The sequence below is a fragment of the Electrophorus electricus genome, chromosome 2, assembly GCF_013358815.1.
Source record: "Electrophorus electricus isolate fEleEle1 chromosome 2, fEleEle1.pri, whole genome shotgun sequence".
In the NCBI taxonomy this organism is placed as follows: Eukaryota; Metazoa; Chordata; class Actinopteri; order Gymnotiformes; family Gymnotidae; genus Electrophorus; species Electrophorus electricus.
Genome location: NC_049536.1, coordinates 13,458,734 through 13,484,536, shown reverse-complemented (window position 1 = coordinate 13,484,536; position 25,803 = coordinate 13,458,734). Strand labels below are relative to the sequence as shown.

General features: G+C 48.2%; 1 protein-coding gene and 2 long non-coding RNA genes across 13 annotated transcripts in view; 1 reads left to right on the top strand and 2 right to left on the bottom strand.

Annotated features, from left to right (window-relative positions):
* Positions 1–21,117, top strand: part of anks1b (ankyrin repeat and sterile alpha motif domain containing 1B) — a 111,042-nt gene extending 89,925 nt beyond the window's left edge. For 4 of the 8 annotated variants that reach the window (XM_035523477.1, XM_035523474.1, XM_035523481.1 and 1 more), the window contains 10 exons: positions 8,445–8,552; positions 10,679–10,867; positions 11,578–11,703; positions 13,474–13,545; positions 14,800–14,886; positions 15,018–15,155; positions 15,319–15,486; positions 17,406–17,519; positions 18,401–18,492; positions 19,885–21,117. In XM_035523477.1, the coding sequence (XP_035379370.1) occupies positions 8,445–8,552; positions 10,679–10,867; positions 11,578–11,703; positions 13,474–13,545; positions 14,800–14,886; positions 15,018–15,155; positions 15,319–15,486; positions 17,406–17,519; positions 18,401–18,492; positions 19,885–19,933 (1,143 nt within the window). In that variant the 3' untranslated portion in view covers positions 19,934–21,117. The remainder of the gene's footprint in view (positions 1–8,444; positions 8,553–10,678; positions 10,868–11,577; positions 11,704–13,473; positions 13,546–14,799; positions 14,887–15,017; positions 15,156–15,318; positions 15,487–17,405; positions 17,520–18,400; positions 18,493–19,884) is intronic. The other 4 variants (XM_035523478.1, XM_035523476.1, XM_035523475.1 and 1 more) reach the window with 3 other exon arrangements.
* Positions 8,827–18,396, bottom strand: LOC113591453. Of its 4 annotated transcripts, XR_003412194.2 has the most exons (3): positions 18,339–18,396; positions 16,084–16,262; positions 8,827–9,598 (listed from the first exon to the last, which is right to left on the bottom strand). It is a non-coding gene; the product is annotated as an uncharacterized LOC113591453 (long non-coding RNA). The 4 variants fall into 4 exon arrangements; XR_003412193.2 differs by lacking the exon at positions 18,339–18,396 and having other exon boundaries at positions 16,084–16,600; XR_003412192.2 differs by lacking the exons at positions 16,084–16,262; positions 18,339–18,396 and adding an exon at positions 10,739–10,826.
* LOC113591455 lies at positions 18,891–22,395 on the bottom strand. The gene is made up of 2 exons (XR_003412195.2): positions 22,242–22,395; positions 18,891–21,964 (listed from the first exon to the last, which is right to left on the bottom strand). It is a non-coding gene; the product is annotated as an uncharacterized LOC113591455 (long non-coding RNA).
* Between the last annotated feature and the right edge of the window lie 3,408 nt (positions 22,396–25,803).

Here is a 25,803-nt window from a genome sequence, read left to right as displayed (position 1 = left end):
ATTCTCCTCACGCTGACAAATAGAAGTGCCCTCTCTCACACACAAAGATATAAAAGCATTAAGACAAATGCACGCATGCACGCACACAAGCCTGCAAAGCATTCGGTTGGTGCACAATCACGCTGGTTCACGTTCCTCGCGCTTCCGTGCTCGTCTACACGCTTGTAGCCCTTGGTAATAAAAACCTTTAGAAATGTCATGAGCTTGACACCCGGTGGGGGAGACACATTATAGCGTAGAAAGAGAGCGTAGTGCGCGGGAGAGCCGGTCCACCGCCTTACTCTGGCGCACGCCGCGCGGCCGCCCCTGCGCCGATCACGTCTAGGAGGCAACGCTCCGCTGAGTTACGTACATTGAGTGGGAGCTGCCCTCTCTCCTGCGTGTGAGGTCTGTCGCGCAGCTTTGATCCCTCACTGCAACGGGCTACGACTGAACCGACCGCCGTAGCCCGAAGGGTTAAAAGACAAAGCTCTGACAGAGTCACAGAGAGAGAGAGAGAGAGAGAGAGAGAAAGAGAGAGGGAGGGAGATTCACGGCGCGGGTCCGTAACTTGACTGCTGCATGGCTGCAGAGACAGTCGCCTGCAGAAGCCTCTGCGCGTTGCGGACGAGCTCCTCTCTGGATGGGAGCAGAGTATCCATAGTAACCGTGTAGAGGGAGGACAAGGAGTGCCGGACCGAGAGTGAGAGAGCGAACGAATGGGATAGAAAAAGAGGGAGAGAAAACGAGAGCGAGGGAGAGAGACGTGTCGAGACAGAGACTGCCTTAGCTGGAGGAAGAGGTAGACGCTGAAGAACAGATCCTCTGCAGAGAGAGAGAGAGAGAGAGAGAGAAAGAGAGACAGAGAGAGAGAGAAAGAGAGAGAGAGAGGGAGGGAGGGAGGGAGAGAGAGAGAGAGAGAGAGAGAGAGAGAGAGAGAGAGAGAGAGAGAGAGAGAGAGAGAGAGAGAGAGAGAGAGGAAATGGCCTGTTTTTAGTGGGGAAGCAGCAAAAAATTGTATTTGGCCTGTGGCGCTGCTGGTGGGTCTCCACTCTTTGTCTGTGTGTATGCAGTAGATACATTGCAGACACTTTTCAGAGCAAAAGGAAGAGAGACAGAGGGAGAAGGAGGAGAAGCAGAGGAACAGGGAATGAGAGGCAGTCAGAAGCTCCTCTGTTTAAAGAGTTGCTCGGAAATGTAGGGAAGAATCTCGGAGAATCCAGGATCTTACTCTATCACTTCAAGCACAAGTGAAACTGCAAGAGATCTAGGTGAGTCTCGTTTCTCTCTCTCTCGTGTGCTCACACACGCGCTCACACACACACAGATACGGGCAGATGAAGCTGTGTGGTGACAGACACATCGAGAGAGGGAGAGGGTGAAGTAGAGTGTGCAAACAGCGAGCATTTCAGATCACTGCACCGTGAAGCCTTTTGTTCTCTGATTGCTACAGTACTTGGCTTTATATTCTCCCAGATCTAATCTCGCCTGTACCCAACCGTCTCTGTGTGTGTGTCTCTCTCTCTGTCTCTCTCTCATCTCACAGTGCTCGTTTCCGTGTGTGTGTGTGAGTGTTCGTCCACATGCCCCCTGTTTTGAGGTCACTGCCATAATCTCAGAGCTCTGGCACCACACAGGAGGCACAGGCCGCCATGTCGAGCCCCCAGCCTTGGCCATCAGACGCCGTCGTGCGCACGCCAGCCTCGCCCCCGAGCATACGGCGCAACGCCCTCCTGCTGCTCCGCCGATGAGCGCGGCCCTCGGGCGCGCGTAGCGCTCCGGGAGCAAGCTCATCGCCATGCCGCTCGTCGCCATGGCGCTCATCGCCATGCTGCTCGCGCTCGTCTTACATCAGCCCTCTGCAGTGAGCTTACAAACTCATCTGCTGTGTGCGGACAGCACTTTCACTTTGGTATACCCGTACGCAGCCGAATGTTTCCCAGTGGACGCAAAGCGCCTTAGGAAAGTTGATTTCACACCTTTAGTTGCTTTATCTGGCCCGAGTTTGTTTAATTTCGCTGTTTTGTCTTTATGCCGTGCACTAATAGCCCCAGTCCAGCGATACTGATGATCCATGACGATCTGTAACCGTGTGAAACACATCCCACAGTGGGGACGTGTGCCAGTGAGCTGACCCCTTGGTCCTGAGGAAGACTGGAATTTGTTTTAATGCTGACAGTAGGCAATATATGTGCTCAGCTGTGTACAGAGCAGCTCTCTGGGATTCTGGGTGATTGCATTATTATCGACATGCCCTGTAATAAGTAGATTGGCTGATCGTACACTGACTGCACGGTGATTTCATTGAAAAATCCTTCCTTGCCAGTACTGAATCGAGCATCGGTGGGCGCTGGTAGACCGCAGCTGAATAGACTGCAGTCCTGGCGTGTAGTCCGTTCCTAGGTGCGTTTTGAGGAGTGCAGGTTTCATGATTTCACCAAACTTTCCCAGAATTCTTTTGTACCTATAAAGGCTGGATCGCATATGCTGGAGGCGCGCAGTGCCAACCAAGCCCCTGGTATCTCAGGCACACGGCGCCACTCTCGCTCCATCAAACACCAGATGTTCCTCAATCTGCAGGAGGCGCAACCAATGCAGTGGTAAATGTGTCTGAGTCTTAGGTACAAGGAATAAATCTGGGAGTCAATCATGCGTGTGTGGTGTAAACAACCCATTAGACTGAACCCTGTTTCCTTCACTCTATCCATTTACTGTGGAAATCTGTTCACACTGGCCGTTATCGAAGGAACACACTTTGGGGCGGTCTTGAAGATTCTCCTGTAGCTTAAACAACAGTCAGCATCCTTGCCTGTCTGAGGAATGTTTCGCCGTGGCCGGCCCGAGCTTCCGCACGGAGATTTTCCAGAAGAAAAAAATCCTTCTCGCATGTCCCGGCAGGTCGAACAGGAATGATTAATGCAAATGTTGCTTCCAGATTTAATGGATTTCATAAGCCAACCTACTGACTCATAATCAGCTAGGGGAGCGCTGAGGTTCCATTCGTCTTCCTACATTCCGGGCCTCAGCGCTTCAACGTCCTAAACAAAGCAACAGCCATTAGCACACATTTCGGTTCTAACCATAGCCGCGTTCGTATATCCACGACGGGCCCAGCTCATCCGTGCGCCCTTGGGCCACAGGGGCGAAAACGCAGATGCTGGCAACACGTGGAGAGCAGTGCTGAACAAGCCCTACCGAGGGATTCGACCTGATTCCCAGAACCAAGTTTATTTAACTTCGGAATAAATCTAATATCTGGTTTCAGATTACGAGTTCTTATTGTTTCCCCTTATAAAAGCTGCAATGTTATTTTCACTTAACTCAATTCATTTGTCTTTTTGAAAATGCTCAAACAATATGTGAGCGGATAGCCTGGTAAGAAGTTTTAAGAATGTAAGAATATCATGGTTTACGATTGTGTGTATATATATATTTTTGGACATCAGTTTGGACATTGATGTGTAAAATGGGAAGTGTGTGATGGCCATCTGAACATCTCAAGGAGAAACTGTAAGAGACCACATATCTGTGTGTGCAGCAGAGTCCTCTGCTACAGCGAAGTGACAGATCTGTGTGTCGCCTACCCCAGTAATATTCCCACTTTAGCATGTGTGCATGAGTTGGTGGGAAGGTGTGGGGACGAGTGCCTTCATGGATGTTAGCGTGCTTTCGCGCGTGTGTGTGTAAGCGACAATGCCAAGCAGATTGCTCAAGTCTCCTGCTTTTCTGCACGACTTGCTTTCCTAACTCTCTGATCTATCCCACGAACCGCAGCACATAATTCTTTCCTCTGCTTCTGCTTGCTTCTATTGGCCGTAACTAAACAAAACACCTCTCTTCACTGGTCCGTCACCTTTCCGTCATCCGCCAGCAGCCAAACCTCGTGTCACTGGTCCTCTGTGGCACAGTATGTACCTCACTTTGCCTCAGATAGCACCAGAGCTGCCTGTACAGTTGCTAGGTAACTGCCTGACTCCGGTTCCTCTCCAGTTGTCCCCTGGTCAGGAGGAGATGGTTATAAATGGATTTGGAGATGAATGTGGTTAGTCACGATGGTGCTTGCAGCCATGTTCCAACACTAACTGTTAACCGAGATGGAGAACCAAGGAGGGGAGGACAGCCCAAAGGAGGAACACACACACACACACACACACACACACCCCAAGACTTCATCACACTCTCCATGTGAATTAGCTGGTGCGTTATTTCAGCAGTATTCCATGTCTGCCGTGATGAGAGCTGTGATTTAACACCGCACAGTTCATTCAAAGCGGACCGTCGCTTCAGGCGTCACCCCACTGCCACCGCAATGTCACCAACCAGAACCAGCTCCAAGACCTTCGACCCCATCTCCTTGGTTCAATCGACCAATCCCAGGTCATTTGTCATCTGGAGTGCCCATGGTCCTTTCCCTTGTCAAATAAGCTGGAGATGTCAGTGGAGGATGGGGAGTTGGTGGGCGTTGAGTCTGTGCCAGGGTTGGATGTTGTTGGCGCAATAGAGCACGCGACAGAGGTCAAAGGTCGAAAGGTCCACCCGTGCAGTGAGCATGAGCGCGGCCCCTTTTCATCGCTCCCACCGGTATGTATTCGACCAGCCAGGCCTCTCAGCCTAACGTCCCTGACCCGTGCTGCTGTCAAAATTCAAACATATTTATACTGCGCGTCACAAAATCAACTTCACACGTGTCCGAGTCCGAGCCCCCAGCGAGCGAGCCAAGGATGACAGTGGCGAGGAAAAGCTCCCTGGAGCACGAGGAAGAAACCTTGAGAGGAACCGAGACTCAAATGGGGGGCCCATCCTCCTGTGGCAGACATGATCACAATAGTAATAATTAGCAAAATAAGTAGTGAAAGAGAGGGAAATAATACTAAAATAAACAATCAATATCTAGTCCAGTTTTCTAGAAACCCACCCCGTACAAGAACGTCCATCAAAGGTAACGGAGAAGTAGTTGTCTGGGGTGGAGGTGTGGTGGGCCACAGCTGGGAGCATCAGGGGGCGGGGGAGGTGCCATGGCAGCTGAGAGGGGTTTCAGGCTCGGTAACCACGTGACATCAGGGCTACGTGTACCTCGGCAGAAAGGGCGAATAGATTATTAGGCATGTCCAGGTATGAGGGTGTTTCAATTAGAGAACTGCAAAGATGGACTCCGGCAGATCAGCTACGGCAGCACAGCTAATAGGGAAGAGCCAGAAGGAAACACAGGCATGAGGCACCCTGGGACGTCAGCACTCCGCCGCTCTTAGTCAACAAACTTGAGTGACAGAAGAGAGGTGAAGTGAGAGCATCATAACATCCCGGTTTACCACAACTCTCAGCGCCCATGGACCCCCCAGAGCTACACCTTTACCTAAGATGGGAAGTAGCTAATAAAATAGCCTGGCCTTAAACATTCGAACAAATACACGAAGGTTTACTCTGTGCTCCACTGCTGTGGTCTGCTTGAGATTATGCATGTCCCATTCCTGGGTCTTCCTCTCATATACACGTGGGTTTTTTTTTTTTGTATCTGTGAGAGCGTGTAACTGTCCACATGTTACTGATGCTCTAATGTGTGTGTGTTTATCACTCTCACTATCCATCAAAGCAGATTCCCTAATCATCGCCTGTCCTCTTTACTCTTTACTTTAGAGTATCAACTAAAACTAAAACCCCACAGCTCCCGCGATCCTGAAAGCAGACCCGATTCTCCCTGTCTGCAGTAGCGACTGAGGAAGAGGAAGTGACCTCTGTCTGACCATGAGGGCAGCTCAGCATATCAGTAGTTCCAGGCCTGGTTACAAAAAGGCCACATCAAGTAACCAAAGTTGTGTGTGATGGGCGAGTCTGAAGCGCCGCTGTGTTGTTGGGAGTAAGCACTTAGACCTCGGGGGAACTTAAGTGGATAAACACTCTACTGAGATTTAGTTCTAATCTGTCTCTCTAATTCAGATCTACTATTATGGGTTCTAATCTGTCGCTCGAATTCAGATCGTGACTTTTCTGACAGTCTCCTGAGGTGAAGCACCGTTCCCTCCTCTCCCAGAAATCAATCTGGATTTACACACAAACAAACCACTTGGATTCTAGTGTTTCTTGAAATCTGTTTATTGTCGATCTTGCACAGCTAATCACATTTCGGGTTTGGGGCACCCAGAGCTCTTTATCAATCCAGTGGCCAGTGTGATACTGCTGTTCACGTCTTGAGTTCATATCTGTCTGCCCTTGCGCCTCACTTACCCTCAGCTTTGACTGGGAACTTGGGACCGCATCCCGTCCTAGTCATGGGCTTAACTCTGCTTTGAAAACTGTTTGCAAGGGAAAAGGATGTGTAGCAAGTGTTGCATCCCGTTCAGTTCTCTCCCAAATCAAGTTTGTGGGAGCGCGCGGTCAGTTAACAAAATTCAGCACTAGTAATAAAGCGAAAGGGTTCAACAAAGGGGTTTATGTCCAAGTGTATCAGGGCTATGGGTGGCCAGCAAAAAAATATTTATCACACAAATTACTAGCATAAATAAATCGTTTTGAAAATTAAAAGTACCTGAGGCATCTGAGATTAGTTATTATATATTCTAGATTCTTATTATATATACTCATTATATATTTCTCCCTTTTCAGTGATCAGTACCGCATGTTCTCATTTTCGAAAAATAAAACATGCTCAAATGGCTTTTCCTGATTGCTGTTTTTCTTTTTCTTTTTACCTGAACAACATTTGTCTGTAGTTCCATGTGTCAGCTCGGTCCAGTAGCGGAAAACCTGAATACAAATGAACATGCAAAATGAATCGGATGCTGGGAAATGAGCTAGCTAGCTATGTGAAGCTGCAGTGTTTAAGCTCAGGCTGCTGTGCTTCTGAACTCTTGGTGATAAGATATTAGTCCCGCTAAGGCCCAGTTATATTTAGAAGGCTCTGGAATATGTTAAAGTTATCTGGGATTGGTAACACTTTTTTTTCTGGCCATGTTCTTTCTGTTCGCTCATTCATTCACATCCTCAGCTTCTCTGCTCTCGTGCCACTGCTCCGTTTCCACGCAACCGCGCGGTGCGTTTTGAAGCACCAATCAGAATGCGGGGCCACTGGAGCATCACATGCTCCGAGTGCTACTTTCAGAGCTTGGCCGGATTTCTGTGGCAAACTCTCGTATATTTTCAACAGATAAATGTGCTGACGCATCCTCTGCAAACCCATTGTAAAGTACAGCTAGGGTCAACGCATTCATGCAGAATATGGGATGGGGTTCTTGTGAGTGGCATAGCTGAGAAGTAGCACCATGTGCCATGTGACCATCTCTTAGTTCCCTGGGCTGCACATTACGTCATGATTGCCGTATACTATACTGTATATTGTATGTTATTGCTGTAGGGTGTTATGCCTGTTCATTTGATCTCTCTCTCTCTCTCTCTCTCTCTCTCTCTCTCTCTCTCTCTCTCTCTCTCTCTCCATGTTGATTCACAATTTTAACCCCAACATGCGCGCATGCTTGCACAGACAGGTTTGCATGTACAGCCTGCTGTGGCACTGCAAGTAGAGAAGGCAGGTGGTGTTGAGGTTTGGCTGCTGAGAGACCTCACACTTCACACCTCACACTACAGACCTCACACTTCACACCTCACACTACAGACCTCACACTTCACACCTCGCAGCACACGCAAACCTCCAAGCCAAAATGGGACAGAACAACCTGCGCCCATATACAGTACCCGCGTGTACCCCAGTTTGGTTCATGGTGTTAGAACTGCGAGACTAGATCCCAGACTCCCCGTAGGCGGGGCCACAGAAGGGGCTCAGACCGGGGACGAGCTGAACAGGGGCTGTTTGTGCCGACGCTCTGACTGGGATTTTAAACTGGGGTAGTTCTTTGGAAGTTTATGATTAGATAGAGACCTGGTTTCCAAACACAAAGTAGAGAGACAGAACACGTAGGAGGGACAGAACCAATGGGCGCTTTGATCACAAAATTATGGCCAGTTAGGATGCAGACATGCCAGATGAATGCTGATGAAACCATGTTTCTGTCTGTGGGCTTGCTTTCTGTTTGTTTGTTTTGGTATTGTTTCTCATGGCGATCCTCTGGCGGGTGTGACGGTGATGTTTGCATCATTTCCAGCGTGCTCCTCTGCTAACCGTCAGCTCTGATTGAGCGCTGTGCAGAATGCATTAAAAACGCAACACATTCCTTTAATCGGGCGGAAGGAGCCCAGTGTCCAGAACCTACAGTGTGTGTGTCTGCGTGTGTGTGGTGGGGTGTGTGCCATTTGTTGATGTGGTGAAGCTTCACGTGAGGGCGTGTGCAGCTTTTAGAGTAGGTAAGAACAGCGTCGGCGTGTAGACACGCAGGCGTGCGCCGGTAAAGTCTGCTGTCTCCTTCCGCCCCTCCTCTTCCTCACGTTCCTCACGTTCCTCACGTTCCTCACGTTCTTCTCTCCCTTTACCTTCTGTGCTCTCACGATCTGTCTGTCGCCGCCTCTTTCCCTCTCAGGTCCTTAAGATCGGCTTGATTGGGCACAGGAAAAGAATTCTGGCGTCCCTCGGAGACCGGCTACACGAGGACCCACCCCAGAAGCCCCCGCGAGCTATTTCTCTAAGGGTCAGTACAATGGTTTATCTTCACTGCCACAGTGACCTCTGCTGGCCTGAGATTGCAGGAGCTTACAGACCGCATGAGCGCTGCAACACGCTGCAGTTTCGTTTTCTCTGTGTCCCGTGGGGGCGTCTTGACATCCCGCGGGTGCCCTTACGTCACTCGGGTGTTCTGACCGGCATGGGGCATTCCTGACGAGGGCATTTTGTCCTTTCATGGAATTTTCATGAAATAAACAAAAATCAATGTAATTGAATTATTAATGCAACATAATTTAGTGTAACATAATTAATGCAGGTCAGCTTTTAATTATATTGCAGTAAGGGTTCACCGCAAGTGATTTAATATATTGCGAAACATATTGCCATTACCACATGCTGAAATAATATATAATAATATAGTAGAAATAGAATCCCTGTTTATCGTTTTTGTCCAACACACACCTACACCCGTTCAGACCTGCATCATAAGGATTGGCTGTAAAGGTAATTTTATTTATTTTTGATTAATTTTATGCATGTAATTTTAATATATTTTATATACATTTTTGGAGGGAGAGACACATGTTTTAGAGGGTTTGCATGTTGTCACTGGTCTAATGCACTTGCAGCAGCGAGCATTATACACACTCGCTCATCTCCACCCGTAAGCCTCCGGCCCTGCGCTAACCAGCGAATGTCGCCACAGAACAACACCTCAGCTCCGTCTCAGAATAACTGGCAAAACAACACAAGGTTAGCCGAACTAACCGATAACGTTGGCATGAAGTAATAGGAAATAGGAGCGATAGGAAAATAGTCAGAATTCTCTTCCCTGAAAATTTCCCTGTCGTGTGAAGAAACGCTTCAGTCGGCTTGCCGCCGAGCACGCGCAGGCAGGGTTACTTCACGCGGAGGAGCTCCAGCTCTCCCCAGTCTCCGGCCCCATTCCACTGAAGCGGTCTTCCGTGTTCCTCGGGGACCCTTTCGGATTCTCCAGATTTACGCGTTGTCCCAACATCCAGCACGACCGAGTCAAGCAATCAAGAACCACGAATACCTGGTACAGCTTTTCTGGGAGAAGGAGATAGAGCAAGGCTGTTAGCTGTGTGTGTGTGTGTGTGTGTGTGTGTGTGTGTGTGTGTGTGTGTGTGTGTGTGTGTGTGTGTGTGTGTGTGTGTGTGTGTGTATATCTGTGGGTGGGTGGGTGTGGGGGGTTGACTCCCCGGACTGTTTGGGGAGACACTGCACTAAAGAACTCAGATTGCCATTGCGTCAAAGCAAACCACTCAAGTGAGAATGTGGGAGTGGTGCACATGTTTTAATGATTTTGTTTACAGGCATCACCGCAAGAGAAGGAGTTCATAAGCCCCTCCCCCCATGCCCCCCCCCCAAACCCAGTGAGGGAGCACCTATTGGTTAGACACCTCTCTCTCTCTCTCTCTCTCTCTCTCTCTCTCTCTCTCTCTCTGCAGTATCATTCTTTCTCTGTCCTCAGGGACGCCCCCACTCCTATTTAATCCTCCGCTCCGTAGTAGACTGTAAAAAAGAAAAAAGGAAAAAACGTGCTAGACTGTTCCTTCGCGTTCACATTAATTACACCTGCAGTGTGAGAAGGATTCTGTCTTCCAGTCCCCTTCTTCAGCCATCACAAACGGAGTTGCAGAGCTCCCTCTCCTTTCCGAGAGGGTCCGACTGTACTGCCCATTACCGCGCAGCCTTGTGCTCATCCCCATCTTCAGGAAGTCCTCCAGCCCCGGTCCTGGGACCGCGCATACCTCCCAGCTTCCCAGTAGCTGTTCCCTGCATAAGTAATCCCAGGACCAACGAAACGCGCACGTGACGAGATTTTCCAACGCCCAGAATAGCTTGCCCAGTCTGGATTCGGACTTGTTTAGGCAAACGTTTGTACAGTTCCTGGGCGAGCTGCTAACGGCTCATTGCCAGAGGCCATCTCCCCTGTCAGGGGTCCGAGCCGCGTGACCTGTGCTGCGGCACGTGGCACTGCTGCCGTTAGAACCCAAACCCCAGCAGTGAGGTCCACGGTGCTCCGCTACCGTCCCAGAACGACCTTTGACCAGTTCATCCTGCTAAGGCGGCAACTGTAGCCTGATATTAACGAGCTTGGCCCTGTGTTACCGCTGCCCCCTGCAGGATCCCACTGGGAACCACACCCCCCCCCAGCTCTCTCCGTCCCTGAGCCAGGCACCCTACCCCAACGCCAGCTCCCTCGACGTCCAGCACCTCATCATGCAGGCCGACGCCAGGCGCAGACGCAACGACAGCTACTTCGAGGACGTCCCGCGCTCCAAGCTGGAGCGGCAGATGGCCCAAGTCAGCATGGTGAGTCCCCAGCTCAGGATGTGACTGGGTTTTCCGTGTCCACGTTACACATCCTATACACGTAAGCGGCGTGTCCAGGACATGACTAGGATGAAACATTTAGCTGACATGTCACAGGAGTGCAAATGTGTCAAAGTGCAGAGCCGAAGTTTGGGACACACTGTGCCTAAAACTCATTTCTCTCTATTTATACTCCCAAACGTTGCTGTGTTTCCCCGTGATGAATCTCGCGCGCCGCCTCCGCCCCGAATCCTCTCCAGTTGCCGTGCTTCTCGCCCTATTTTTTGTTCCGTGTCTGGGGGAGAAGGTGGGGTCTGCACTTACAGACCTGGAATTGTGTTCTTCATTAAACCTAACCTCAGTGACATGTGGCTTTTAAGCGTGTGTGGGTGTGGGTGTGGGTTCGTGCATGTGTCTGCGTGTGTGTGTGTGTGTGTGTGTGTGTGTGTGTGTGTGTGTGTGTGTGTATATGTGTGTGTATGTGTGTGTGTGTGTGTGTGTGTGTGTGTGTGTGTGGAATCATGTGAATGAGTTGAGTCATTGCACTCTAAAGCATAATGACTGGGGATAAGTAACACCTCTCTGTGTGTCTGTCTGTCTGTCTGCCTGCCTCGTTATCAGTTGGTCCAGCATAGCCGGCGGCAGAGTGCAGAAGCGTGTGATCAGCGGCTGGGTGTCTAACAGCTCTCCCACTCACTTCTCTCTTTCAGCAGGGGGAGTGGTGCGAGCCAATCACACTGCGTCCCCCTAACGAGGCCACATCGTCCACTCCCGTCCAGTACTGGCAGCACCACCCGGAGAAGCTCATATTTCAGTCATGCGACTATGAGGCCTATGTAAGTGTGTGTGGGTGTGCGCTCGTGCACGTGTAAGTGTGTGTGGGTGTGCGCTCGTGCACGTGTATGTATGTGTGTGTGTGGGGGGGGGGGTGTCATTCTGATCAGCTGCTGTCTTGTGAAGCTGTATATAGCAGTTATAAACTTGCGTTGTGAGTCATTTTGCCCCACAGCCATGACTTATTGAAATGTTGTTTGTTTGTTTGTTTGTTTTCATTGAGGTTTCCAGTTTAATCCCACATTTAAATAAGACCAAACTTCCCAAACATTGCGGCAATGTATCCCAGAAATATTTAATTTTACCTCACAAACAAAAATCATTCCCACAAGTGCACACAAAGTGTCTACATACACACTCTACAAAATGAAATAATATTTTATGAATTGTTAAATTGCTACAGTATTGTTGTAGACTTGTTTCTTATAAATCTAGACATAGATAACTAACTGGCTAACTATCAGAGGGTCAGAGAGAGAGAGAGAGAGAGAGAGAGAGATGTGAACAGGCTTTGCTTATTCGGTGGGGAATAACAGTATTTCTCTCTTCAGTTAAAGTGACGGCCTGTTTTTCAGCTTCTCTGCATCTTGGAGTAATTTTAGCTAGAGGTTACATAAAGCTGCTCTGTTACCTAGCAACAGCCCTGTAAATCTGATTGGTATATCTGCTAGCGTGAAAAAAAGCAATGTCAGATATTTGTAGAATACGGCAGTATTGCTCTCATGTAAATCTGATTGGCCCTAGTAGGGCCCAGTAGAGGGTTTGATTGGCAGCCATAGATGTCTAGATGAAAGATGAAGAGAGTGATGAGCAGATCAAAGTGAGTCCTACCACTTATGGTATGCCAGAAGGATGAATATTTCAAAAACATTATTTTTATTTATTTACTGTAACTGTCCTGGTGTTTATTACTGTGGCTTTAAGGGGCATCAGGACAGTAAAAGCCTGGAGCCAGGGAAATGGGCGTGTGTGGGTGTGTGTGCGCGCGTACGTGGGCCCACACGGACGACCCAGCCTATGCTGGCTCGCGTCTCTGCAAACACCATTTTAATCTCATCAGGTTCCGTTTATTGATCTCAACAGCCTCCAGTCCCTCAATCTGATCACGAGAGAAAGAGAGAGAGAGAGAGAGAGAGAGAGAGAGAGAGAGAGAGAGAGAGAGAGAGAGAGGCTCTGCTGTTCTATCTACTGTTCTGAGTGCTTTATTCCCACAAACCTTTTTTTTTTATTATATCAGTACCCCCACAGCGCTGTCATTACATAACTCTCTCTCTCTCTCACACACACACACACACACACACACACACACACACAAAAACATTAGTTTGATGTAAACCGTGAACCGCTACCTCCCCAGGTTGTTTCTGCTTCGTGGCTCGCCGTGCTCTAGGAATGCGCCTACGCATCGTCCCAGTCCCCCTCTCAATCCCTACCTCCTCTCAGCTGGTTCCGCGGGCCTCGTCTGGATCCGCACTTCCTCAGAACCTCCCTGCTCTACTTTCTTTCCAACGCTACATAAAAATCTCCACTCAGAGCAAAATCACTAAAATCCCATTGCCCAGACAGTACCAATGCAAACAAACAAACAAACACGGACATGGGCTTTCGGACTGAGATTACCAGTGAGGTAAAAAACCTTCAAACTGTGACCGCGCCAGCATGATGACAATATTCCGCCCGCGGCGACCAAACCGTATTTAAGGTGGCGTTATCTAGCCCGGGCTGCGCGTGCGGTGCTGGGAGTCACGCGTGTTTGTCTTTGCATGCCGCAGTACCTGGGTTCCATGTTGGTGAAGGAGCTGAGAGGCACGGAGTCCACCCAGGACGCCTGCGCCAAAATGCGGGTAAGACTGCATTTAAGATGCCGCCGCCGTAGCCGCCCGGTGGCCCGGGGCGTTCCCATGTCCGGCCACTTCAGTCGGGAGGGAAAACAGGGTGTCAGTGGGCTGAGGGCCATTAGTGTCAGAGGGGTACTCCGGTTTCGAGGTGTTCTTCTAGTTGGTGTCCATAAGGGGTGTCACTGCTCTGCTTCCACACACCTGGAACAGCCATGACTGCAGTGGCCTTTGGTTACCCTTTACCTGGAAATCCTCTCTCTCTCTCTCTCTCTCTCTCTCTCTCTCTCTCTCTCTCTCTCTCTCTCTCTCTCTCTCTCTCTCTCTCTCTCTCTCTCTCTCTCTCTCTCTCTCTCTCTCTCTCTCTCTCTCTCTCTCTCTCTCTCTCTCTCTCTCTCTCTCTCTGCATATACTGCGTTCTGTCTCATGCATTCTTTCCCCATACATCAGGAGTTTCATCACTCCTGCCTGCACCACTGTTTTTGCATTCATACCATATAACATCTCTCTCCCCTCCTCCCTCTCTGCCTCCCTCTCTCCCTCCCTCTCTCTCTCTCTCCCTCTCCCTCCCTCTCTCTCTCTCTCCCTCCCCCTCTCCCTCCCTCTCTCTCTCTTTTCCTCCCCTCTCTCCCTCCCTCTCTCTCTCCCTCCCCCTCTCTCTCCCTCCCTCTCTCTCTCTCTCTCTCTCTCCCTCCATCCCCCTTTCTTTCTTTCTCCCTTTAAAGCTTTAGATTTTGACAGGTGCAGGCCAGCATAGCGAAGCTGAGTCAAACATAAATGGTGACCAAGAAGAAAGATGAATAAAATATTCTCAAATATATTACTGTCAGCCATGCTAGAGTGGTTAAGGATGTTGCTGGAACTAACTCTAACCATTACTCCTCAAAAAACATTCACATATTCAATAAATGTTGTTGTTTTATTTTATATTATATTAGTTTATAAAGCATTCTGATTTTAAACATGGTATATATTATGTTTTGGTAGCTTTCCCCTTGAACACTTATAGTGAGAGTTCTTGCCTCATTTTGCAAGGAAAACAAGAATATTGAGTTTATTTTTTTCACATGGATTGTTTGTCTGATATGTGAAGTGTGCTAGGTGTTGGGATTTAGGGGGTTTATGGGTACTTTAATGTGCTGAGTTCTGGGGTATAGAGGGTTTATGGGTACTGTAATATGCTGGCTTCTGGGGTTTATGGGTACTGGATTTTGGGGCGCTCGTGTTGGCGGCTCTGTCATGATCTATTCTCTGTTCTGTAAGAAGTCTACAGAACAAATGAAGAAAGTCCCCACCATCGTCCTGTCCGTCTCATACAAGGGGGTCAAATTCATCGACGCCACAAACAAGGTGAGAGGCATCCGAGTGCAATATGTTCAAAATATATCAGCCTGTGTGACACAAGACAAAAGCCCGTGGGCTCAATCTAACTGTTGTTTAATCCTCTCCCTCTTTCTTTATCTCTCTCACGCTCTCTGTAGAACATCATAGCTGAGCATGAGATTAGGAACATCTCATGTGCAGCGCAGGATCCAGAGGACCTCTCTACGTTTGCCTACATCACCAAAGACCTGAAGTCCAGCCACCATTACTGCCATGTGTTTACAGCCTTCGATGTGGTAAGTATCTCTCTGACACACACACACACACACACACACACACACACACACACACACACACACACACTTTTGCAAAAGCACCTAAACATGGAAAGGTATCTATGGATGGCCTGTAATGGCATTTTCGAGCATTTTGACCCATGTGACCCGTATGTGTGGGCAGAATCTGGCCTATGAGATCATCCTGACGCTGGGCCAGGCCTTCGAGGTGGCCTACCAGCTGGCACTGCAGGCCAGGAAGGGCGGCCACGGATCCTCCACGCTGCCCGAGAGCTTCGACAGCAAGCCCTCCAAACCCATCCCCAAACCTCGCTCCAACATCCGCAAATCTGTGAGTTCCAAATGCAGTGTCCACACCCTCACCCCACACCCTCACTCTAAACCCTCACCCCACACCCTCACTCTAAACCCTCACCCCACACCCTCACTCTAAACCCTCACCCCACACCCTCACTCTAAACCCTCACCCCACACCCTCACCCCACACCCTCACTCTAAACCCTCACCCCACACCCTCACTCTAAACCCTCACCCCACACCCACCTGTGCCGTCTCCTCCTGTCCAAACTCCCACCAATATTGCCCACCCCTGCCTGTCCTCTCCACACACACCCACACCCACACCCACACACACACACACACCCACACCCACCCACACCCACACCCACACACACTCACACACACCCACACACACACACCCACACACACACCCACACACCCACACACACACACACACCCACACCCACACACACCCCCACACCCACACACACCCACACCCACACACACACACACACCCATACACACACCCACACACACATACACACACACACTCTCACTCACACACTCACTCACACACACCCACACACACATACATACACACACACCCACACACACGCACACACACACACACACACACTCTGCAGCTAACCGCTCGCTGTGGGCTCCTGCTTGATCCACTCGCTCTCCAGACGTATCAGAGAAGAGCGTGTCCTGCTGAGTTGTTCAAGTGGCAGTGTCGTGCTGGAACCCTTCGTTCACTGCTATGTTCCCCGCCGCCTCGGTCTGTCTTTGTTCACGCACGAGAGGAGAAATGCAGGGAAAAGAGGTCTATAGAAAAAAAGAAAAGAAAAACTAACCCTGTTTGTAGAAATTTGGAGTGTCTGATGTGCGTGTGACTGCGTATGTGTGCGATGGGTAAACGTTGCCCCGTCTCTCCTCTGTGTCTGCTGAGTGCCAAGCGTGATCGACGTTGACTGTGAGCTCAGCAGCGTCCCCTGAGCATGCCTGCGTGTCCCTCTGTCTGCTGACCCCGGGCCCTGCTAGTGGCCAAAGGTCCCTCCCATCTCCCACCATCCACCAAGCACAGAACAGATCCAGCGCGAGACCCAGGCAGCCTGGCGCATGGTGGCACGCATGGTGGAGGTCCGTTTGACTGGAAATCTTTGGCTCCGGTGCGCTGGTCGTTCTGGGAGCACATGATCGCAGCTCCGCTGTTGCTGTGGGGGGGGGGGGGGGGGCACTGTGTCTGAGCTCCCACACACACACACACACACACACACACACACACACACACACACTGTACATGTGTGTGAGAGAGTGTTTATGCTCTAAATGATCAATTATCACGTGTAATGTGATCTGCTGAGTGCATTAACCATTCGATGCTTCCCCCGTGGCTGTGTTTTTCATGTTTGTGTGTGTGTGTGTGTGTGTGTGTGTGTGTGTGTGTGTGTGTGTGCGCGCGTGCACGTGTGTGTTTCTGCATATAATGACAGCAGCCACACTAATAGAGTTTATGGATTTTCCTGAGAGGCAAGATGAAGTGAACGTTATGCCACACACTCATCTTCTCATACATTTAAATGACTTTCAATAACCCTCATCCTCTTTTAGAATCCATTCTCTTTCTCTGTGTGTGTGTGTGTGTGTGTGTGTGTATGTGTGTGTGTGTGTGTGTGTGTGTGTGTGTGTGTGTGTGTGTATGTATGTATGTGTGTGTGTCTGTGTGTGTGTGTCTGTGTGTATGTGTGTGTGTGTGTGTATGTATGTGTGTTTGTGTGTGTGTGTGCGTGCGTGCGTGTGTGTGTGTGTGTGTGAGTGCGTGTGTGTGCGTGTGTCTGTGTGTGTGTGTGTTCTCCTGCTCCTCCCTGAGCCTCCATCTGTGCGTGCGCGTGCGCGCGTGGGCGCGTCAGAGCGTTACCGTGTTGAACGGGCTCTCTGACCTCTGTGACCTCTGTGTTCCGCCCCTAGGTCATGTCCCCCTCTAGCCGCTGGTCCCTGGGGCACATACACACCCCGCGCCGGCCTCCTCTCCACCCTCCTACCTCCCGACTCCTCCTCCATCCACACAAAGCTCAATTTCAGGTCTCCTTGCATTTTCCTTTTCCTTCTGCCGCTGCGCCTCCCGTCCCGTCTCTGCCGTGTTCCGCCGTGCGTCTCTCAGCCAGCTCACGCCACCCCCCCTCCCCCCCGGTGCATTTTTGCTTATCTGTGTGACTCCTTGTCAATGTGTGTGTGTGCGTGTGTGTGTGTGTGTGTGTGTGTGTGTGTGTGTGTGTGTTGCGCGCATTTGTGCACTGGCCATGCACAGCCATTCCATGCTGCCCAGAGAAACAGCAGCTTCAAAGCTCTCAGACAAACGCACCTGCAGGAGTCTTTATCATGGAAGGTGACGAGGTTATGCAAGGTTAGTCAGAGGCGTGCGAGCACTCTAGTTTGAAGTAATCAGGCAGTGTGAGGGTTTTATTTAGCATTCGTACGCCTGCACATGGACGAAACGGATAAAGAAACAGAGGCAGAGAGAGGGCAGCCCAGGTTACTCTGCGCGCGCTCGCGTCTACGTGTCGTTCCCGTGGATAAGCCGGTTCTTAAGCTAAGCGTGAACGAACGCCAGGCGCCACGGATACAAGGGGACCAGCGCGATTGGTCGAAAGAGCCAATGTAGTAGCAGGGTAGTTTTGCCAGTAGCAGTAGAGCGGATACTGTTTAGCAAGGAAGCGGTAAGTGCAGCGCCCCGTTCCTACTTCCAGCTAAGAGCAGTCGCTTTTATTTTTCAAAGCAGTTTCCTAAAGACTAAGAGCTTCCCCCTCAGTTTTTGCTGTGTGAGTCAATGTTTGTGTGGATAATAAATCACTCTACTCTGTCCTTAAATAACCCCCCTCCCCCCCCCCAACCTAAACTTACTTATTCCCGTCCCGTCACTCCCGCTCCGTCTGACGTGCGGTCTCACTCCCATCTCTACCCAGATGGAGCAGCCCTCGATGGACCAGAAGGGCCACGGGAACGTCCCCTGGATAGTGGAGCCGGGACAGGAGGCCAAGAGAGGAGTCAACACCAAGTATGAGACCACTATTTTCTAATATACCCCCCCACCTGTCCACTCCTGTGTGTGTGCCTTTCAGAGAGCGCCCTCTAGAGGCCCTCCACGGAGCCACGGGCCCAGTGACCTGTGACACGCCCGCGTCTCTCTGCCCGGTGCAGCCCGCCCGTTTACCGTGGCCTCTGCATGATGTCGCTGCCGCACTCCCTCTCTCCCTCTCTCCCTCTCTCTCTCTCTCTCTCGCGCTCCCCCTCTCCGGCTGCAGTTCTGTGGCTCTGTACGGGAAGGTCGCACTCGGCCCTCGGGCTGACGCATTCCGTGTCAGACCCTTCCCTCCGCTCTCCAAAAAAAAAAAAAAAACAAACAAAAAACAAACAAAAAAAAGGGGAGACAACCGTTGGGCTCTTTTTTTTTTTTTTTTGGTTTTTTTTTTTTTTTTAAACAATTTTTCCTCCCATTTTTTTTCCCCTCTCTCCTCCGTTGCACTCGTTCCTTCGGGAGGCAGCTGCCCAAGCCCCACGACACACGTATACACGAACACACCCTAAACCCTCCCGACTGCTTGAATGAGAACTCTAAAACCGTAATGCTGCTGCTAGTTTGTACCTGCCGTGAGGGGCAGTTAGCCGCCAAGGGTTTGGGGCTAGCAAGAGGAGGGTCTGTCGAGACGCCCACTCTGCGCAGCACGGGTAGGAACACAGATTGGATCCTACTTAAGGACATTTTGCTTGTGTGTTATGTAGCAAAATTTTCATTTTAAAAAGAACGCTTGTCAGAAATTACACCCTTTATTTTGGATTTTTTATTTTTAATTTTTTTTTTTTTCCTTTTGCAAATGTATCCAGAACGGCCCACACAGGACAGCCTGGGGTTTGGCTTCCTCTAAAAACCGTGCTGGTGGTACAATCCGCGTCTTAAGTTCAGTTCGTATCCACCCATCTCGCGACAAACAGCGCGTCGATACTGCATTTAAAGGGAGCTTCTTTTACGTGGAAGCATTTTCGAGCGACTTTTAACTATGAATGGTTTTTTGGGGGAGGGGGGTGGCTTTGAACGCATGTGGCCCCGAAGCAGGCACTTTGGCCTGTGGAGCGCGTGGTCCGTGCGGGACTGGTGAAGGGGCATCTGTGGAGCGCGTGGTCCGTGCGGGACTGGTGAAGGGGCATCTGTGGAGCGCGTGGTCCGTGCGGGACTGGTGAAGGGGCATCTGTGGAGCGCGTGGTCCGTGCGGGACTGGTGAAGGGGCATCTGTGGAGCGCGTGGTCCGTGCGGGACTGGTGAAGGGGCATCTGTGGAGCGCGTGGTCCGTGCGGGACTGGTGAAGGGGCATCTGAGAGGCTTTTTTTTTTTTTTTTTTTCCCCTTTTTTTTTGATGGACGCTTTAGATGAGTGATGTAATCTCGTTCGCAGGGCAGTGCCGGACGCCCATGTCTATTACTGTGGAAATCAAAGAATGTAGCCAGCCCCTAACACGGACCCTCTCACACACACAATTGCAAAAAGGACTACAAATATGGAGCCTAAAAGTGTCACTGGACTACAAAACTTGGCAGAGCCTCTCGCAAATGGACCTTTAAATTAAACGCGGTGCACAAAGGACCACTGGCACGGATCTTTGGCCGTTTGCGGCGGGAACGCACGCGCGAGCGCACCCGCTCCAGCGGACCATGCGACGGCAGGGATCTGTCCGGTTCGAACGTGCGCTTTTCTGCATTGCGTGCCCTGTCACGAGGGCCGGTGGACTACGCTGTGCAAGGGAGACAGTTGGGGGAAAAAGGCAAGTTGCTATGGAGATAGGACATACACCATACACCAAGTTGCTATGGAGATAGGACATACACCATGGTGACTCTGACAGACTTCTATTGTTTAATTCATTAGTCCAAAATACTACGACATGTGGAGACTGGGGTGAAAGTGGACTTCCTGGTTTGCCATATTGTCATTTTTTCAGTTGTCCTCTTTGGTTTCCCTTCGTTTTGTTTATGGTTGATGAAACGTTATGAATATTATGCACAATGTGAATGGATTTATTGCACTGGACAACCATGAAATTTGACACGTCTCGTGCCAAAATCACTACAGATTTGTTGTTGACATGACTGACAATGCCATGCAGATTACTATTCATATTGGCAAAACATTTTACTGTTTAATAGAAGTCTATATTGCCATTATTCTAATTCTTAATCAACTATTATTATTATTATTATTATTATTATTATTATTATTATTAATGTGCAATTCTTGTCTAATGTTGTCTTAATGTTACATTATTTTTATATGATATGTCGGGCTTGAGAATAATAGCCATCCTGAAAAAAAAGTATATTATTATTGTAGTAAAAGAGAGAATGTGTGAATGGCTCCACTCAACTTTGCTTTCAGGTGAAAAGGCCATTGATTCTCTTGGGGCTGAAACACAGAAACAGATGTACTATTTTAACTCAGTGTAACTGTAGAAATTTTGCCACAGTTCTCTTGTAAATAAATATTTTGTTGACTCATTGTTCATACATGTAATGTAGTTTAAGATAAAAAAAAAAAAGAAGAAAACAAATAGCAGGAAAAAAACCAGATATGACATCGCACCGGTTAACATGGTACCAAATTCAAAAATGTTACTGTTAAGAAAAAAAAAAAGAGCTTGTACAAGAAGCGGAATTGCTAACATACGTGTACACAGGCTTGGGCTTCCAGCACTCCGGTTTTCTAAGTTTGGTCCATATTTATATCCTGGCGATGCACACGGAATAAATCGGACTTGTACGACCATTCCCTGCTGTGTGGCCTCCTCCTCCTCTGCCGGCAGCGCGCTGTGTCTGGGGCACGGGACCAGCGACCGACAGGCTCCACCCATGCTGCCCTGCATGCACAGCCAGCCTCCAGCCCTGCGGTCTGTAGCAAACCCGCTTCGTCCTCTCATCTGCGATACACTACAGACTTGTATGACAGTAGGTTGCCTTACAGGGATGTCCTGAAGCATTCTGTTTTACTGTAATGCACAATAAAGTTTATTAGTAGGATGTTTGTCCGGGCTCGTGCTTTGTCTCAGCGTGCTGTCCACGCCAGCAGGCTGGGTTTGAAACGCGGACGTCCCAACCGGAGGTGAGCTCCTGTAGGAGAGAACTAGACAGGGAGATCCGGTTCCTTTTTCTCCCCCTCCCATCTTTCTGCATGAGGGAAATCGGCTTATTGGCAGCCGCGTGAAGCCTGTCGCCTTGAATGAGATTCGGCTAAGAGACGCCCGCCGTCTTCCGTGATGTGTTCCGACAGGGATGTGTGGGTGCGCGCGCGTGCATTGTCAGAGTGGCATCAGGGCGATATGAGGCGCAATGAAAGAGGTGGCCAGTCTGTTGCAGCTTCCGTTGCCATGGAGCTTAATGGTTCTGTACACATGTCCCGTTCATTCCTCCTTCACGGTTCCGATTGCGCCCCTCACCAGTGGTCGTGGAGCATGCTGTGAACGTGAGGCAGCGGTGCTGTTTACCTAAAATAAAAGGTAACAACCTTTTTAGACGGACTCACAATTTGCTTCACAATAGATTAAAATCTAAATTTAAACAATACCACACCGCGGACCATTTGACATAATATACACTGACCAAATACTGCAAATCACTATATGCACAAATCACCATAAATCTGGAATCTCTCAAAGTAAGGGAATACCACTAAGTCTTAAGACATTCTTAAAAACGTGTACAAACTGGGATAGTAGGTACAGTCTGTACAAGTACAGTGCTGCTTTGATTTAAACTTCTTACCAGGAACAACTAACAGCTCTTGGTTTGATGATCTTAGAGCTTCGTGTAGCGCTTGACGCTTTAGCACCAAAACTTTGAACTCAATTCTAAATCTTCGTGGCAACCAGCGAAGAGAAGGCAGCAGTGGAGTAATATTCCTCCTAGTGAGAACATGGCTGGCTACCTTTTGTACAAGGTAAGGCGAGCACCAATTCTCTGAGAAAACACTTGACTGAATAAACATAAAATACATTTTATATATATATATATATATATATATATATATATATATATATATATATATATATATATATATATATATATATATATATATATATATATCAGTAATCCAGTCACAAGTATGAGCATAATTCACAAATATGTGAATTAATTTTGTCAGTATATTGAAAAAGCTGTGTCATTTCTTACCTTAATGATGTACCTTAATTGGAAGAAACAGGCCTGTGTGAGGTTCTTAATATGCAGCATTTGTTTTAGAGTGTTCAAAGATAATAGCTACATTTCTGAAAACAGATTTAACATTCCACCCCAAAGCACCAAGCGCAAACTTTAAATTCCTAGAAACATCTTTAGGACCCACCATGTGGACTTCAGTTTTCTCCTCATTTAACCTAAGAACGTTGCAAGGCATCAGATTGACCATCTTACCAACGTCATTATGTTTTATAGATAAATACAACTAGGATCGTCAGCGTAGAAGTAAGAAATTAAATAATAAAGTGACTCATGAGAATCCTATAAAGGGAAAGTAAAACGGTTCTAAGACGGACAGCTTTGGGACGCAGGGAGATCTACTGAAACTAGCATCGGCTGATGAAGAGTTGACTGTAACAGCTCGCCGGGACCTTTGTAAAGCTTTCTGGTGATAACACCAAAGAGAAAAAAGTCTACTGCATCATAAGTGATATTTCCTCCCCTGAAACAGATGTGAACTGATGTACAGTATTACAACCAGGTGGAAATTGATCCACGTAATACAACATTTCCTCTAATATAGTTACATCTACGTATGATCACGCTTCCCGAGGTTCCTCGATGTAGAGTAAGTGACTTTTTTTGGTAACAGCTTCTAAGAATTAGGAACCTAAAATAGTGTTGTTTAGCTGAGGGTTTTTTTTTTTTTACGTAATGTAGGACACAACGGAGGAGGAGGCGGTGCTGCCTCTCTGTGCGTCCAATGGAACAGACATCCCCCAAGTGCTGTGTGCGAAGGCTGGCACGTCTATATGGAAAGCCAAATTGGTCAAAACTTTGACCACTTTGGCTTTCCATACATCTATACTGCATCTACGCGTCTCGCCTCACACTCCCAACCCCAACGTTTCATTTTCATCTTCTGCAGCTTCGCATCAGTGGCCCCAGTCGAAGGAAATTAATCGCACTTTAGTTGTTGACAAAATTATGAAAAATTAGGCCTTTATTTATTTTTAAATAAATTTTTTTTTGTAATGATTTCCTCGCTTTGCTGATGATGGTGGCGGTGGCGGTGGGGAGGGTTAAAAGTGTCTCCTGTCCCCAGATAGTATCAGAGGAAAACCGTTTATGGAATTACATCAAGGATTAATAAATTAACACCTGGAATGTGCTAAATGGATTTTGACTGATAGACGGACAATCTATGTGTAAGATTCCCGAATGTGTTATAAGTACAAATATTACCATAAGACACCAGAATGAGTATCTCCTCAAACATCTTTCTTATAAAATTATTGTTACTATTGAGCATATATATATATATATATATATATATACACTAGACTCACAAAATGTTCATTTCCATCAGCATATTCAGACCCCGGTGTTCTGACCTCTTTCTTAAGTGTTCTACATGTGTTCTGACCACTTTCTTAAGTGTTCTACATGTGTTCTGACCTCTTTCTTAAGTGTTCTACATGTGTTCTGGCTTCTTTCTTAAGTGTTCTACATGTGTTCTGACCTCTTTCTTAAGTGTTCCACATGTGTTCTGACCTCTTTCTTAAGTGTTCTACATGTGTTCTGACATCTTTCTTAAGTGTTCTACATGTGTTCTGACCTCTTTCTTAAGTGTTCTACATGTGTTCTGACCTCTTTCTTAAGTGTTCTACATGTGTTCTGGCTTCTTTCTTAAGTGTTCTACATGTGTTCTGACCTCTTTCTTAAGTGTTCCACATGTGTTCTGACCTCTTTCTTAAGTGTTCTACATGTGTTCTGATCTCTTTCTTAAGTGTTCTACATGTGTTCTGGCTTCTTTCTTAAGTGTTTTACATCTGTTCTGACCTCATTCTCAAGTGTTCTACATGTGTTCTGACCTCTTTCTTAAGTGTTCTACATGTGTTCTGACATCTTTCTTAAGTGTTCTACATGTGTTATGGCTTCTTTCTTAAATGTTCTACATGTGTTCTGACCTCTTTCTTAAGTGTTCTACATGTGTTCTGACCTTTCTTAAGTGTTCTACATGTGTTCTGACCTCTTTCTTAAGTGTTCTACATGTGTTCTGACCTCTTTCTTAAGTGTTCCACATGTGTTCTAACCTCTTTCTTAAGTGTTCTACATCTGTTCTGACCTCATTCTCAAGTGTTCTACATGTGTTCTGACCTCTTTCTTAAGTGTTCTACATGTGTTCTGACATCTTTCTTAAGTGTTCTACATGTGTTATGGCTTCTTTCTTAAGTGTTCCACATGTGTTCTGACCTCTTTCTTAAGTGTTCTACATGTGTTATGGCTTCTTTCTTAAGTGTTCCACATGTGTTCTGACCTCTTTCTTAAGTGTTCTACATGTGTTCTGACCTCTTTCTTAAGTGTTCTACATGTGTTCTGACCTCTTTCTTAAGTGTTCCACATGTGTTCTGACCTCTTTCTTAAGTGTTCTACATCTGTTCTGACCTCTTTCTTAAGTGTTCTACATGTGTTCTGACCTCTTTCTTAAGTGTTCTACATGTGTTCTGACCTCTTTCTTAAGTGTTCTACATGTGTTCTGACCTCTTTCTTAAGTGTTCTACATGTGTTATGGCTTCTTTCTTAAGTGTTCTACATGTGTTCTGACCTCTTTCTTAAGTGTTCTACATGTGTTCTGACCTCTTTCTTAAGTGTTCTACATGTGTTCTGACCTCTTTCTTAAGTGTTCTACATGTGTTATGGCTTCTTTCTTAAGTGTTCTACATGTGTTCTGACCTCTTTCTTAAGTGTTCTACATGTGTTCTGACCTCTTTCTTAAGTGTTCTACATGTGTTCTGACCTCTTTCTTAAGTGTTCTACATGTGTTCTGATCTCTTTCTTAAGTTCCCTCGTCTCGTTACATATAAAGTTGCTGCAGCAGTTCAGTAAGCAAACTTGACGTACCAGCAGGGCCGAGCCTTTTGGACCTCAGCGTCCCGGCTTACAGATCAGATGAGCGCGCTATCTGATCCGTCACCTCCTCCGACAGGGCGCTGGGTTGGCAGCAGCCGGCACCACCCTGTGCCGGCTCCACTCCCAGGCCTGCAGCGCCTCTGGGCTCCCTGCCAGGGCTCCTGGCTGAGGCTTGTGGGCCAGGCAGCATGACCCAGTGGCTGCCAGCCTGGCCTGGTGACCAACTAGAGCTGCC